Source organism: Oratosquilla oratoria, chromosome 34 (genome assembly GCF_046742065.1).
Source record: "Oratosquilla oratoria isolate Oo_2021 chromosome 34, ASM4674206v1, whole genome shotgun sequence".
In the NCBI taxonomy this organism is placed as follows: domain Eukaryota; kingdom Metazoa; phylum Arthropoda; class Malacostraca; order Stomatopoda; family Squillidae; genus Oratosquilla; species Oratosquilla oratoria.
The window spans coordinates 39840290-39857789 of NC_134810.1; the positions used below are offsets into that span (position 1 = coordinate 39840290).

General features: G+C 43.3%; 1 protein-coding gene across 15 annotated transcripts in view; it reads left to right on the forward strand.

Annotated features, from left to right (window-relative positions):
* Positions 1–17500, forward strand: part of mmd (disintegrin and metalloproteinase domain-containing protein mind-meld) — a 781430-nt gene that overhangs the window by 292791 nt on the left and 471139 nt on the right. For all 15 annotated transcript variants that reach the window (XM_076173443.1, XM_076173455.1, XM_076173452.1 and 12 more), the window contains exon 2: positions 15959–16021. In XM_076173443.1, the coding sequence (XP_076029558.1) occupies positions 15959–16021 (63 nt within the window). The remainder of the gene's footprint in view (positions 1–15958; positions 16022–17500) is intronic.

The window sequence follows — 17500 nt, forward strand, 5'->3', positions numbered from 1 at the left end:
AAGTCGAGGAGGAAATGAAGAATGCGACGATAGAGAAGAAAAGAAAAGTTGTTTTCGAAAGGAAGAAAGAAATGAGGATAAACAAAGAAAGTAATAGAGTAAAGGGGTCTCGATCGTACAAGATCTGTTTCAACCTAGGAGCCAATCATATTCGTCTCAGTCAAAACGTCCATTGATAGCCCGGACATCAAAATGATGCGTGGAGGATGTGAAGAGATGTTCGTGATGTGATAAGTGTAACATGGAGACGGAGTTTGTAGTGGATGTGATGTGAATGTGTGCGTTTCCTTGGCATCGAGTGTTCCGGTTAAAGTAGGTTTTATATATATATATTGTTTTGTGACGGTAATTGTTTTCGCTCTGCGCTGTTCCATGTATGATTTTCTTCGCTGAGATTTGCTCAATTCACAGATAGGCATAGAGATAACAAAACCAAAAAACGAGTTAGTGGATACCAGACTTCAGCTCTGAAATGGCCTCTAGAAGCCTAAAGTACAAACAGCAAAGCATAAATATGGTATACACGAGAGAATAGGTTGAGAATGTTTGCGTTAGAGAATGGAAACTCTTGATCTATTTCGAATATTCTTACTCATACCACGACAGCCGTGACAGGTGGTAATGGACATGGAACTGCCAAGTGTAGGCCTTATAGTCTTTTGTAGTCTTCTTCATTCTTATATTTTTTTTTTGTTCACTGCTCTTTCTGTACTCCTCAGTTTCGGGTATTTTCTTAACAAATAACTCCAGTATTGGTATCAAAACCTTTACCGGTAACTACGGTATCCGAAAAATACGGCATTATTCTCGTTCTGAATACCCATTTATAGATCTTCCTGAGCGAAATGAAAGTTCAATATGAGAGTCAAGATGAAGTATATATCTCGCGTATAACAATGGAAGGTCACCCGAAATGACACGACCCGGGAACCAATTTGACCAAGAGTAGGTTAAACAGGAGTCTGTTTATTATTTGCTTGATTTTTCATTTATTATTATTTATCTGTCAATTTATTATTATTTACTGTTTTCCTGTTTTTTTTTATTACCTAACTATACCTATGCATTTATCTATTTTATATATTATTGTTTATATTGTTATAATTTTTATTATATTTTATTTTTCATTTTATTTTATTTTATTTTGTTATTATTATTATTATATTTTTTCGCAGCCGACCTAGTTATGGACCAAAAGGTCTCCTGTCGGAATGCACCGCCTTTGTAATCCTTTGTAGTTAATGAATTTAGATGGTGGACCCCAATGTGTCATTGCAGTAACAGAGAGGCTTATTAGGAGGTACGAGGAGCCACATGATATACCATAATAAGAGAAATACCTTTGCACGCCGAGGTCACAACCTCAATAGCAGAGCTGGGCGCGTTCCTCGGTGCGTTCCTCGATGCGTTGCTCGGTGCATTCCGATTTAGTTTGGCCGCGGTTAGCGCTCCCAAACTATCAAAGCTTAAAGACAGATTCATATCGAAATCAAAGTCCGGTAGGCCACATACTATACCAAAGAAAAATTTCGAAGGCCACATCCAAAAGGTAGGCCACATACTATACAGGTACCTATATTGCTTTAATAGTTTGGGAGCAGTAATCGCTGTCAAACTAAAGCGGAACGCAACGAGGAACGCACCAAGGAACGCGCCCAGCTCTGCTCAAAAGCTAAATGCAGATGGTGGGGGTCTTTGTGATTAGGTCAAACTTGTAGTCCGGGCAAGGGGAGGACGAATAGTAAGCTAATGTTTTATGTTATCCTGTTTATGATTGCTCTTGGGTTCCCCTGAAGAAAGAGGGCCGAGCTTTACACTACGGAGGTAGAAACCGTTAGGTCCGTTAGATGACGTGATGACGTGACGTCACATGATGTCTGATACTCGTCGTTAGGAAGTGTATGGGATTTTCTACTCAGGTTGTTTTACTCGTCACACATGCGACTATGCACACACACACACACACACACACACACACACACACACACACACACACACACACACACACACACACACACACACACACACACACACACACACACACACACACACACACACACACACATGTACTTTTTTTTCTACTGTACATTGCTTGTGGTGAGAGATAGAGATACCTACGTTTTATCGGTTTGTAGCCACAGTGTCTATTTTGACCTTATCGATACTACCGTTGACGCCCTCAGCTGTGAGTTAATAGATTTCTTTCCTAACGTGGTCGCTTGGAGGCCTTCCATATCCTTTACTGTAGAGACGGCTGACAACGCTCTTGTACTGACTGATCTCTACTCGTCGACTATGCTATAGGGTCTCCAGCATGGCCATCTTTGCGCATATTGTTTGCATAAAGAATCGAACCCGAGACAAATACCGGTTCTCTCCTGGACTCCTGACAAGCTCTGTTATCCAAAAAAAAACTTCCTCTATCCGAAACTCCCCTTTCCCCCGGAATTTTCTGTTATCCGGAACATTCTGTTATCCGGAATTTTCTGTTATCCGGAATATTCTGTTATCCATTCCACAGAATTCATGTCACTCCGTGATTGTTGCATGATCGTGTGGATTGCATGGCTAAGCCGTTTGCATGCTCACGGGCACTTGGGTTGCATGATTGCGTGTCCAGGCAGGCTTGCATGAATGCATGACAGCGTGGTAGAGCGGCTGCCAAGGCGATGAGTCCTTCACTGGGAAACCAAGATGATCTCTCGTCTTACTTTCGGTCGATAATAACAGGCGCATGCGTGTCTTCGACAGAAAATCTGTTCGGCTTTGTGCATATGCTTAGTTTGGCTCTAGTGCAGTTTTTGTAGTGAGAGGAGGATTGTGCGTGTGTGTGTGTGTGTCTGTGTGTGTGTGTGTGTGTGTGTGTGTGTGTGTGTGTGTGTGTGTGTGTACGTATGTATATATATGTTAGTACGTGTATATTTACTTAGTTGTATTATACAGGAAGGGGAGCTATGCTCACGGCGACCCGTCTTTGTATCTCCCAACATCTAGTTTGTGTATGTGCGTATGTGTATGTGTGTATGTATGCGTGCATGTTTACCCTATTTGTATATATATATATATATATATATATATATATATATATATATGATATATATATATATATATATATATATATATATATATATATATGATATATATATAATATATATAATATATAATATATAATATATATATATATATGTGTGCGTGTGTGTGTGTGAATCTCCTCATGTATGATGTATTTCATTCACTAATAATCAGTCCGTGCTATTTATAGTTCTGAGTCCAATTATACGCGTGCTTGAGAGTGCCTGTGTCTGGCCATGATGAACTGCTATTTTGTGTGTGGAGTTCTTTGCCCGCCTGATCATTCGAGCCAATTTCGCCGCCTCTGGCTTCTTCCTCCTCCGTTCCTCCTCTTCCTCCTCCTCCTCCTCCTTCTCCTTGTCCTCTTTCTCCTCTCTCCTTCCTTTTCCTGCATAGCTTGAATCAAAAGACACCCATTCTTTCCAGCTACATCTTCCCCGTCCTCTGTTAATCTTACTCCTTCTTTTTTTTTCCTTTTTTTTTCTTTTCCTTTTTTCTTTTCCTTTTCCTTTTCCTTTTCCTTTGTCCCAACTTAGTGTTAGCTATTTGACAATCCGTGAGGAGTTGACATATAAATTTTCTTTTTAACTACCTACGTGACACTCCTTCTCTCATCTCCCAAAGCCTATATCCTGTCTTGCCATTACTCTTCTTTTGTCTTGTCATACGAGTACATTCCAATATCACTTCATTATAGACTATTAACCTTTTTTTCGACTGTATGGTATAATATATATTCTTTGTTTCATTCTGTACTTTTACTGTATGATGTCTCTTACATATTCTAGATTACTTTCACCATAGAAGAATGAAAAAAAAAACTAGTTTTCATTCTGTACATTCACTGTATATGTCTTACTCTTAGCTACTTTCACCATAAGGGAATTATTTTTCTATATTCTGTACTTTTACTGTATAAAATGTATCTTACTTATTCTAAACTACTTTTATCATAAGGAGCTAAAAAACACATTTTCTTATTCTGTACTTATACTATATGATATGTCTTTTACTTATTCTAGACTACTTGCACCATAGGGGAGTTATTATTTTTTTCACCAATGGATGACATCACCAAAAACCTTACGAATTCTTTATCAGACTTCAAAACATACGACGATCTTCCATTGTACCCCAAAGTATGGGAAATCAACTTGTCTTTACTTTGTCCTCCTGACTAGCTTATATGTATTAGAAATCCCGACTTCATAATCCCTTAATATCAGATGTTTTTAGTTTAAGAGGATTTGATTTCATCATATCCATTAGTCCTATGTTCTGCACCACTAGATTAAGGGGAAATTGTTATACAATATACCAATCCCTTATTTTGTACTCTTAGCATAAGAGTTTGATCCCATAGTATATTAATCTTTCATTTTGCATCCCTAGCGTAAGTGGATTTTATCCACACAATTTTCTTTCATTTTATATTTTAGCATAAGAGGAATTGAGTCCATTATATGGCACTCTTAGTGTAAAGAAGTTTGACATTCTTCCTCATTTTGTACTCTTAGCGTAAGGGAATTTGATTCCCTTTATTACTATGATGTGTCACTCTTTAGTTTGTACTCTTAGTGTAAAGGAGTTTGATATCCTATTTCATTTTGTACTCCTAGCGTAAGAAGATCTGATTCCCTATATTGACATTCCTGCAACTTCTCAGTAGACACTCCATCATAACTCCTACTCCCCCTCCCACACTCCTCCTACTTACCCCGTCCTTGGAAACTACACACTTTTTTTTTTTATCTTCGTTTCGATCTTCTTTCATATCCATAGTGTTTCGTCCTTCCTTCTCACGTTCCGTTCTTCCGCCATTCCTTCACCGTGCAATCCTTTACTTGAATATTCTTCATCTTAGATCGGTAGAAAAACTTGAGGCAAAACCTTTTCAGTGTTCCTTAGGATTTGGCATCCACTCTTTACTTCTCCCTCAACCTTTTCCATTCCTCCTTCAGTTCTCCTCTCTCATTCATAATCTTCCTTCTTCCTCCCTTCCTCTTTTCCTCTTCTCTCCACTCACCCTAGGTATGATTTACAAAACTGGGATTTTTTTTTTGGGAGGGGGAAGCATTTTGGCATATGCAACCCCCCCTCCCCCCAATCATGGCTATGCCAGATTCATCTCACCCTGACCCCCTCTATTTAGACATTCTTCCCCACCTGTCTTCTTCTCCTTTCTCTACTCCTCCCCATACTTCTCAAAACCTCCCTACAATTTCCTGCGTACATATTCTAGCAGTTAAAGAAATAGATGGAACTGCATCTTTCAACCAGTCCATCTCGAGAATAGTAAAGTTAACAAAGATCTTGGAAGAATATTTCGTATGCAGAGACCAGAACCCCGGGCCATTGCAGTGTTGGGGAATAATCTTCATTCAGACTCCAAAACACAGTCGTAACTGGGGAAGGGAAATCTGTCTCCTAGATCTCGGGTGTTTACGATTTGTTTCGTTTGTCACCAAAAGATATAATTGAAGTAAGAAAAGTAGTAAAGACAAAATAAAGTTTATTTTACCCAATCCGTAAGTAGATTTTTTTTTTATACCAGACTTTGAGTCTTTCGACGAAGACTAAAGATATTTTGGGCTAGCTAAAGCAAATAAAAAATAAATTGGTAACAATATAAATAAGTAATAAAAATACGAAAATTATAATAGTTTAAAATATGATCTCTGATAATCTATAGAATGTCGGAAGAAAAAAAAAATTAAACATTTTGAACGAAATACTCTGATTACGATCTGTTGAAGCGACTTGACGTCACAAATAAAATCTGCGGTCTCTCAAAGTATATTCTTCGAAGTGTGTCGGGCTTGTACTTGGCAATACGCGAAATATGAGATCGTCATTTCTCCTCGTATTTATTGTCTTTGGTGTTTGTTGCGTGACCAGCCCAGCAATTGTGGTTTTCTAATCACGTCTGATGAATTGTTAAATTGTTGTGAACAGTCTAGTCCTGTACGTACGTACATACATCCATATATACATATATACATCCACCCATCCATCTATCCATCCATCCATCCATCCATCTATCCATCCATCCATAAACACATACATACATACATGCATTATATCCACACATACGCACATACATCCAAACATACACACACACACACACACACACACACACACACACACACACACACACACACACACACACACACACACACACACACACACACACACATATATATATATATATATATATATTTATATATATATATATATATATATATATATATATATATATATATATATATATATATATATATGATGTACCGGTATATAATGTGTGTGTGTGAGTATACATACGCACAGGTTATCAGGTGAAATATTGTCGTACATATGAAAGTCTGGGCAGCGGAGAGACTGACTGAAGGTTGTATAAACTATTCCTCTTTCTTAACGCTTCACGAGATTCTTTCGTTATTGATTACAAGTCACTGGAACAGATAGATGGTTTTTATGAAATGCTATTGATTGGCCTAAACACTGTCGCCTTTTTTGTCTTGTGTATCTTATTATAGATGTTACTAGAACATTCTAGGGAAACCTGTTGTTTTCGAAAGGTTAGATAAATTGTCTTTCTTCGTCATATGATTTAATCATGGATGTTAATGTCTTGCTTGTCTCTTCTGGTACTAGGGATAATCTAATCGCTATTTTGGGATCTACAAAGGCAGTTTATATCTTCCGAAAAAGGTCTCAGGCTGAAACACTGAATTATCTTTTTCATAAGGGGTTACGTGAAATTCAGGAGCCGAGGACTAAAATTCAAAGTTAGAGTTGGTCTCTCGTTTGAGGAGTGATGTATGCTAGAACGGTTATTTGTATGTAAATAAAGGCCACTTTTCACTTCGCTTCCCCTTTTTCCCCTCGCTGTTACTCCACCCCCCCCCTTTCCCTCGAACCTATTTTCACTTCATCGCCCCTCCCTCCCCTCCCCTCCCCTCCCCTCTCTTCTCCCCTCTCCCTTCCTCTCTCAACCCTTCCTGTTTCCCCTCTTTCACTAGAATCCAGCCTGCACTGGTTCCCCCGTTTCCTTTGCACTCCACCGCAACACTTGTACTTCCAGATTTTTTTTTTTTTTTTTGTACCAAGGCCGCATACCTTCTGGATGGCACAAAGGTCCACATTTTTCCTCTCCTGTGCTTTGCTCCCGAAACCCAAATTGTACTCCTGGGGGAAGAGTGAGGTTCCTGGACTCCGCAGCAATTTTCACTTACTGGCGATGGTCTCCCAAGTTGAGCTGTCGCCTCATAAACCCTGGCAGTTTCTCCTCTTCCTCCTCTTCCTCCTCTTCCTCCTCTTCCTCCTCTTCCTCCTCTTCTTCCTCTTCCTCCTCTTCCTCCTCTTCCTCCTCTTCCTCCTCTTCCTCCTCTTCCTCCTCCTCTCCCTCCTCTCCTTTCCCTCCTTTCCCCCCTCTTCCTCCTCCTTCCCTCCTCTCCCTCCTCTCCCTCCTCTCCTTCCTTTCCCTCCTTTCCCTCCTCTTCCTCCTCTTCCTACTCTTCCTCTCTCTCCTCTCCCTCCTCCTCTTCCTCCTCTTCCTCCTCTACCTCCTTCCTTCTTCCTCCTCCTCTCCCTTCTCCTCTCCCTCCTCCTCTCCCTCCTCTCCTTCCTCTCCCTCCTCTTCTTCCTCTTCTTCCTCTCCTTCTTCTCCCTTCTCTCCCTCCTCTTCCTCCTCATCCTCATCCTCTTCCTCCACACTCCTCCTCCACCTTTCTCCTCCTCTTCCTCCTCTCCTTCCTCTCCCTCCTCTCCCTCCTTTCCTTCTCCTGTTCTTCTTCCTCCTCCTGCTCTTCCTACTCCTTCTGCTTCAACATCTGCTACTCCGCATCTTCCATCATCTTCCTTCATCTTCCTTCTCCTCACTCCCTCCTCTCCCTCCTCCTCCTGCTGCTCCGCATTCTTCTCTTCCTTAATCTTCTCTTCCTGTTCCTCCTCCTCCTTCTTTTCCTATTCCTTCTCCTTCTATTCCGCCTCTTCCTCCTTCTAATCCTCTTCCTCTTCCTTATCTTCTTCCTTATCCTCTTCCTCTTCTTCCTGCTCTTACTGTTCTTAGCATTAAGGTTCCCCCCTGTTCTTCTTTTCCTAATCATTCGCCTTCTCTAATAATGATAAGAGAAGCGTTTTTACTAAACTGTGCTTGAAACTAGTACGATTATCTCTCTACACTTGTATTTCCTCACCCGAGAAACAGTTGTTTTCTCTTGTATAGGTACTACAGTGGCTGGCTTTTTTTTTTTTTTTTGGCTAAGCTGCACCGGTCGCGTTTCTATGCACCGGACACTTACGATGCGTATATCTCTTCAAGGTCGTAGATATACAACCCGAAGATACACATTACCCACAGTACCTTTGGAAGAAGACACCAACCACTGAATTACATACAAGTGAACAAAACTGTGTCCTTTCCCCTCACTCGTTTCCCAGTAGGGGATAATTATTTCCCTCTTGCTCCTGTAATCCCCTTGAAGCTTCCACTTCCTGATAAATCCCATTGATAATCCCTTCCGGCTGCCCCTCCCCCAATCCAGCTCCCACCTCACCCCGTCCCACCCCGTCCCATCCCGCCCATGCACCTGTTCACCTCCCTAAGGAGATCCAGGGACCGCTGCCTCTTTCTTCGGGGAAATGTGAGTCGCTTCTCTTCTTCTCATCCTAAGAACCCCCTTCCCCGTCGTGCTGTCCCTTTCCCTGCTCACCATCTCCGGAGACCCCCTCATCCTTTCTTAAGAAGATCTCTCCTAAGGCCATCTTTTACTCATGGGATTTTTCCTTTCTCTCTCTCTCTCTCTCTCTCTCTCTCTCTCTCTCTCTCTCTCTCTCTCTCTCTCTCTCTCTCTCTCTCTCTCTCTCTCTCTCTCTCTCTCTACCTCTCTCTCTCTCTCTCTCTCTCTCTCTCTACCTCTCTCTCTCTCTCTCTGCCTCTCTCTCTCTCTATTCTCTCTCTCTCTATCTCTCTCTCTCTCTCTCTTTCTCTCTATCTCTCTCCCTCTCTCTCTCCCTTTCTATCTACCTCTGTTTCTCTCTCTCTACCTCTTTTTTTCTCTCTCTCCCTACCTCTCTCTACTTCTCTACCTCTCTCTCTCTCTACCTCTCTTTCTCTCTCTCTATCTCTCTCTACCTCTCTTTCCCTCTCTCTCTACCTCTCTCTCTATCTCTCTACCTCTCTCTCGACCTATCTCTCTCTCTCTATCTCTCTACCTGTCTCTCTATCTCTCTACCTGTCTCTCTATCTCTCTCTTCTCTCTCTCTCTCTCTCTCTCTCTCTCTCTCTCTCTCTCTACCTCTCTCTCTCTCTCTCTCTCTCTCTCTTCTCTCTCTCCTCTCTCTCTCTCTCTCTCTCTCTCTCTCTCTCTCTCTCTCTCTCTCTCTCTCTCTCTCTCTCTCTCTCTCTCTCTCTCTCTCTCTACCTCTCTCTCTCTCTCTCTACCTCTCTACCTCTCTCTCTACCTCTCTCTCTACCTCTCTCTCTCTCTCTCTCTCTCTCTCTCTCTCTCTCTCTCTCTCTCTCTCTCTCTCTCTCTCTCTCTCTCTCTCTCTCTCTCTCTCTCTCTCTCTCTCTCTCTCTCTCTCTCTATCTCTCTCTCTCTCTCTCTATCTCTCTACCTCTCTATCTCTCTACCTCTCTCTCTATCTCTCTCTTTCTCTCTACCTCTCTCTCTATCTCTCTCTCTCTCTCTCTCTCTCTCTCTCTCTCTCTCTCTCTCTCTCTCTCTCTCTCTCTCTCTCTCTCTCTCTCTCTCCCTCCCTCTCCCTCCCTCCTTCAGGATCCTCTTCACCTTTTTCCCTTCTTCCTCCCCCCCCTCCCGGAGACGTATCCTTCTCCTCGTCTCTCGCCTCTTCCTTAATTTCAATCTCTTTCCTCTGTTTCGTCTCTCTTTGTCTCCCACACCCTCTTTCTTTCTGTCCCTTTTCTTCTCGTCTCCTCATTTTGCTCTCTTAGCCTCTTTCCTCCTCTTAGCTTCCACTCCTCCTTCCATTCCATCCCCTCTTCTTTTTGTGTGCCTTACCCATTCTTCTCATCTCATCACCCCTCTTTCCCCCATTCCCATCCGCCACCCATATCTCCTCCCCATAATGTCACCCATTGCTAGCCACGTTTCTATATCCTCCTCAGTATTCCTTTGTGCCCTTCATATTCTTCATAATGTTGTAGGTATGACCTATGTCTTGAATCCCTGGAACCTCGTTGCTCTCCTCCGCTCCTACGTGCTCCCGTATCCTTCCATAGTGAAAATGTTCTTCAAATATTCATCTACTTCATTCCCTTTCGGATCTCACTTTCTCGTAAACATAGTCATCTTATTCTACATGCTCCAATATCCTTCCATAGTAAAAACGTTCTTCAAATACTCATCTACTTTATTCCCTTTCGAATCTCATTTCCTCAAATACATAGGCATCCTATTCATGCCTTGTTCTTGTAGGTCATCTTTCTTGGCATATTCCTTCCACATTTGAATAGCCATAGGAAAGTCAATGCTGGTGTCAATGTTCATGGTATCCTTGTATGCCACAGCATGCCGCGTAGCCTTTCCATACTCCAGTATGCGACATTTGCGATCCAGTTTTCCTCGCGAATATTTTCCATGATCAGGTGAATTCCCAACTTTTCATTTTAGCTCCTAATGTCCCTTCATCTTCGTCAGCCCCAGCTTCATATGTTCTTTAAGTTTCTATATACCATGGGATTTTGTTTATATATTCTCAGCCTCCTTGTAAGGTCCGACGTTTGGCACATGCCCATTCTGTTCCCATAAGCTCTTTGAGGTCCATCGTATCCTTTATTTTGATCAATCCCAACTTTTTTGAAAAATAATTTTGATCAACCCCAATTTTTTTTTAAATAATTTTGATCAACCTTAACTTTTTTGAAGACTTATTTTGATCAACCCCAATTTTTGAAAACTTATTATGATCAACCCCGACTTTTTTGAAAAAATATTTTGATCAACCCCAACTTTTTTGAAAAAATATTTTGATCAACCCCATTTTTTTTTATCAACCCCAACTTTTTTTGAACAATTATTTTGATCAACCCCAGTTTTTTTTTATTATTTTGATCAATCTCAACTCTCGATGCCATAGCATTTCACTATGCTCCCTCAGATTCCTTGTATACTCCGATATTTCAACCGTGTCTTCCTGTCCTCATATGTTCTGTCATAGACAACATATGGCATATCCCCATGCCTCCTTATGCCCCAGAAAGACCTTTCGCACGATGAGTAGGCAGTCACATAAGAACACAAGAATGAAGGAGACTGCAAGAGACCATAAGGCCTATACTAGGCAGTTCCATGTCCATTACCACCTGTCATCCCCGTCCATAAAGTTGTCTAACCGTTTCTTAAAACAACTGATAGTTTCAGCGCTCACTACATGGTTACTAAGTCTAGTCCATTCGTTGACCACCCCATTAGCAAACCAATTCTTGCCTATTTCCTTCTTAAATCTAAATTTGTCCAGTTTGATTCCATTACCGCGAGTCCAGCCCTGTTGTCTTAATATGATGACCTTGTTAGCGTCACCCTTGATAATTTTTGTCGGGGAAAACGTCATCTTCAGACATCATACACCTTGTTTTGGCGTCAATTGTCTTCATTCATGTGTGTGCTGGACTGCTTCGTTCCAGAGTCCTTTTGGTTGAATGAATTCGTCTGACCTCAAACAGGAGACAATAAATCTAGAATCACACTAAGAGGGTAAAACTTCAACTCATCTTTCTTTGTCTTCTGCGTCTATCACCTCACTTCCCTCTCGCTCTCACACTCTTCTCTCCTTCCCCTCTCCCTCGCTCCTCTTCCTATCTCTCCGCTATCTTTCTTTATCTCCTCCCTCTCTCCCCCTCTCCTTACCCTCTCCTCCCCCCACTCCCTCCTTCTTCTCTTCCTCGCCTCTCCCTCTCCCTTTCTTCTACTTCTCTTCCCCCTCTCTTCCCGCTCTCCTTCCCTCTCTCCTTCTCTCCCCTCCCCTCTCCTCCCCCTCCTCTCCCTGTCCACTCCCTTTCCTCTCCTTCTCCTCTCCTTCTCCTCATCCTTTCTCCTCTCGCTTTCCTCTCGCTCTCTCCTCTCGCTCTCTCCTCTCTCTTCCCTCTCCCTCTCCTTTCCCTTTCATCTCTCTCTCACCTATCCTTCTCCTTTCTCTCTCCTCTCCCTCTCCTCTCTCTCTCCTCTCCCTCTCCTCCTCTCCCCTCCTCTCTCTCTCCTCTCCCTCTCCTTTCCCTCTCCTCTCCCTCTCCTCTTCGTGTCCTCATCCTCTCTCCTCTTCCTTTCCTCATCCTTTCTCCTCTCCCTCTCCTCTCTCTCTCTCCTCTCCCTCTTCTCTTCCTTTCCTCTCCCTCTCCTCTCTCTTTCCTTTCTCTTTCCTCTCCTTCTCCTTTCCCTCTCCTCTCCCTCTCCTTTCCTTCTCCTCTCCCTCTCCTCTCCCCCTCCTCTCCCCCTCCTCTCCATCTCCTCTCCCCCTCCTCTCCATCTCCTCTCCCCCTCCTCTCCATCTCCTCTCCCTCTCCTCTCCGTCTCCTCTCCGTCTCCCTCTCCTCTCCCCCTCCTTTCCATCTCCTCTCCATTTCCCATTTCCTCTCGTCTTCCTCTCCTCTCCTCTCCTCTCCTCTTCTCTTCTCCCTATCGTTTACGTCTCCTCTCCCCATCGTTTTCATCTCCTCTCCCCCTCTCCTCTACCATTCTAACCTTACCCTTCCTCCCTCTTCTCTTCCTCTCCTCTCCCTATGTCATCTCCCTCCCCTCTCCCACTCTTCTCCTCTCCTCCCCCTCTCCTCCCTCTCTTCTCTCCCTATGTCATCTCCCTCCCCTCTCCCACTCTTCTCCTCTCCTCCCCCTCTCCTCCCTCTCTTCTCTCTCTCCTCTCCCTCTCCATTCCCTCTTCGTTATCTCTCCTCTCCCACTCTTCTCTCTACCTCTGCTTTCCCTCTCCTCTCCATCGCCTCTCCTCTCAATCTCCTCTCCTCTTCTTCCTCTCTCCCCCTCTCTCCCTCTCATCACCTTCTTCCCTTTCCACTCCCCTTCCTCTCTCCTCTCCCTCTCCCTCTGCTCTCCCTCTCCTCCCCCTTTTCTCTCCCTCTCCTCTCCGTCTCCTCTCCCTCTCATCTTTCTCTCCCGCTCCTCTCCGTCTCCTCCCCCTCTCCTCTCCCTCTTCTCTCCCTCTCCTCTCCCTCTCCTCCATCTCCTCTCCATCTCCTCTCCCTCCCCTCTCCCTCTCGTCTTCCTCTCCCTCTTCTCTCCCTCTCTTCCTCTCCCTCTTCTCTCCCTCTTGTCTTCCTCTCCCTCTCCTTTTCCTCTCCCTTCCCCTCCCCTCCTCTCCTCTCCCTCTCCCATTCCCACTCTTCTCTTCCTCTCCTACCCCTCTCCTCTCCCTCTCCTCTTCCTCTCCCCTCCCTCTTCTGTCTCTACCGCTTCTCCTTGTCTCTTTCTACAGCTGTTTTTTGACAACTTCTTCGATTCACGTTAGTTTTGCTCTTGTCCTTGATCCCCCCTCACTTAGCCCCGTGCTTGGCTGCCTCATAATAGCATGTTCTCCGAGAGTCCAAATTCCTTTTCTCTTCCTATACCTCGTAAACTTTTAGCACACTTTTGATCATTGATTCTCCCAACCTCCAATCCTTTTCCCATCAGTTTCCAAAAATGACAAACCATAGAATCATCCTCTTCAACACGGTGATACACTTTAAAGATTTTATTCAGGCTAAGAACAGGTACTTTTATGCGGTTAAGCGGGCCTAGATTGGGTCGTGATCTGTCGAGATTCATTTGAAGACTGATTTGCTCCTCTTAATTGCATAAAATAATCTTCCCTTAATCATAACAAAATCTTTAAAGTACGTCAAAGGGTTCAGAGACAGTGAACGCTAGGGAGAGGGTAGGGGATCAGAGATGTAGCCGACAATGAAGATTTAGTTATAATCACTCCAGGGTTACCATTTTGTAACAGGATTACCATCTGTAACTTCTTTTGTAACCGAAAATGTAGTTATTATTACTGTTGGCATAACATGGTTTGTCAGTGTGGATGGTCAACTTAGACTCGCCAAAAACGTGAAGTGGTGATTCTGTAGTGACTATCAACCTTGGATCTAAAGTCTTTGGTACACCTCTGATGCCGAGTTTATAAAAGATCCTAACCCCAAAGTCTAGACATAAATCTTCAAAATGGCGGAGATTTTACCTAAATGCTTTTGTCTAGACATTCTAGAGATAAGTATTTAGGTCGCCAACATAGGGGTATTTAGGTAAAATCTCCGCTATTTTGAAGATTTATGTCTAGACTTACGGGTTAGGATCTTTTATAAATTCGGCCCCTGATCCCCCTACCAACTCCCTAAAGTCTCCTATGCCTCTGGTACTATGGGTTGTCATATCTGTGCCTCGCTACATCCCATTCCAAAGTCTAACGACCGTATTTTCATCTGTCTCAATTCTGTTGTTTGTTTGATCAACATTCATTGTTCCCCTATCCTTATGTCACTTTATATTCTTTCTCTCCCACACTTTCTCTCCCACTCTCCCTCCCACTCTCCCTCCTACTCTCCCTCCCACTCTCCCTCCTACTCTCCTACTCTCCCTCCCACTCTCCCTCCTACTCTCCCTCCCACTCTCCCTCCTACTCTCCCTCCCACTCTCCTTCCTACTCTCCTTCCTACTCTCCCTCCCACTCTCCCTCCCAATCTTCCTTCAACTTTCCCTCACACGCTCGCTCCCACTCTCCCTCACACTCTACCTCACACTCTACCTCACACTCTCCCTCCCACTCTTCCTCCCACTCTCCCTCCCATTCTCCCCTTTACCTCTCGTTTTTGAGACCTACTTTGGATCCCACCCCTCAGCGATGTAAGATCTTCTCCCCGAAGTCCTAATTCTGTTCTTCGTTTACCCTGACCTCTGACCTCTGACCTCATTAAGGGCTCAGTCACACCAATCTTACGACCTGTTTCCGACCACCGGTGACCTGGTGGTCCCCAGCCAGTTGCAAGTAGTCTTTGGAAGTCACTGGTAGTCGGTAATAAGATAGATAAATAGATAGATATATTACAACACACACTGAATAGTCCCCAGTACATAGACTTTCATCTTATCAACCACATTAACTTTTTCCATTTCAATTCCTTACGTAGGATTTTGTGTCGCCGACCGATCGCTTGATTTTCGGTCGAAGGTGATCGGAAACAGGTCGTAAGCTTAATATGACTGGGGATTAAGATACGTTTTGCTCACTACGATTATCAACTTGCCACAGCCAATGACTGATCTCTCATATTTGGGTAAACTCGTTGGTAGATTCGGTTAAAATTATCAGCCTCGTATTCAGCACCTCGAAGCAAAACAGCCCCATTCAAATAACAACGAATTAGTGTTTTAGAGTTTGACGATCATCACTGAGCCGTGAACGATCATCGTTGAGCGATAATCGTATAAAGCAAAACGTACCTTTAGTCAAATGGACTCCTATCGTTCTGTCATCACAGATTCCTGCCTTTCTGGGACCCAGGTCTTCGTCTCTATATAAACCATTGCTTCTCATTAATCTCGTTACCTTTCTGTTTTTATATTAGTACCACGTTCACTTCTAGCACGACAAACTCCCGTCTCCCCTGTTACAGCCCACCAATGTATTGTACCACTTCTGAAATCTCTACCTCATAAATCGAACACCTCATAAATCGAACACTTCACTTTCCTACTTCTTATTTTGTGTGTTTACGTCACTTTTCCACTCTGAAGCACTCCCTGCTCTTTACACTCCCCGTGTTGCCGATACTGCCTTAGCCTCCCACCCCCCTAAGCCCCCCCCCCCTTGTAGCCTATTCCCTCCCTCCCTCCCCCCACGGACTACTAACGCTTAATCCTTCTCGCACTTCCAGACGAAGCTCCAGACTTCTTTGATGAATATCGCAACGATGACACAAACGCCTACCTCAGTGGTAAGTTTCACCTACCTCACGCCCTCACCCACTCCCCTCACTCACTCACTCTCACTCACTCTCACTCCCTAACTTAGCTCACGCGGCCTGCGCACTTCCCATAGTCACTTGCTCAATCACTACTGACTTCTCTGTCCTGTCAATTTATCATGTAACTCTCTTTATTCTTCTGTCTGTTTTGAATGTTGGGTTACTTGTCTGTGTGCTTGGATGTCTGGAAGCCAGGACCCAAAAAGGATTCTTCTGCTCAGGAAACGAGGAAAGTCTTCAAGAGGTTAGTGGGCAGTGGCGACCAAAATCTATTTATAAGATTTTTTTTTTTTTTTTGTGATGTTGGTGGTTTCTGCCCCCGCTTCTTCTTCTTCTTCTTCTTCTTCTTCTTCTTCTTCTTCTTCTTCTTCTTCTTCTTCTTCTTCTTCTTCTTCTTCTTCTTCTTCTTCTTCTTCTTCTTCTTCTTCTTCTTCTTCTTCTTCTTCTTCTTCTTCTTCTTCTTCTTCTTCTTCTTCTTCTTCTTCTTCTTCTTCTTCTTCTTCTTCTTCTTCTTCTTCTTCTTCTTCTTCTTCTTCTTCTTCTTCTTCTTCTTCTTCTTCTTCTTCTTTCTGTATTCTTTCACATTTTCCTCTTCCCTCCCACTGTTGTTATTTCCTTCCCCCTCCTCTATCTTTCTTCTTCTTCCTCTTCTTCCTCTCTCCTTTCTCTTCTTCCTCTTCTTCCTCTTCTTCTTCTTCTTCTTCTTCTTTTTGTATTCTTTCACATTTTCCTCTTTCCTCCCACTGTTGTTATTTTCTTCATATTCTTTTTCTTCTCTTTTTTCTTCTCCTTCTCCTCCTCTTTCTTCTTCTCTTTATCCTCCTTCTTCTCCTCCTTTTCCTCCTCCTTCTCCTCCTTTTCCTTTTCTTTCACTTTCATTGTTTTGCTTTCTACTTCATCTGCGTCCTTTTCTTCTTTTCTTCCTTTCCCCTCCTGTTCTTTTCCTCATTATCTATTTATCTCCTTCGTAGCCTTTCAACATCGACGTCTTTCTCCATTTCTTTTATTATTTCCTTCTTTGGTCGTTCTTCCCCCTTTCGTTATTGCTGCCTTTCCTCCTTACATTCTTCCTGATTTCCTTTCAGTGAGAATTGGAGGCCTAGTTTGTCTCCATCATCCCGTTTTCAATTGTGATACCTGCGCGCGCACACACACACACACACACACACACACACACACACACACACACACACACACACACACACACACACACACACACACACACACACAACGCACGCACGCTTATATGCACGCACACATACACACACACATATACACACATGTATGTGTGTTTATGTGTCCAGAACTGCACTAATTTAAAAGATTCCTATCTCTCTCTCTCTCTCTCTATCTCTCTCTTAATCTCTCTCTCTCTCTCTCTCTCTCTCTCTCTCTCTCTCTCTCTCTCTCTCTCTCTCTCTCTCTCTCTCTCTCTCTCTCTCTCTCTCT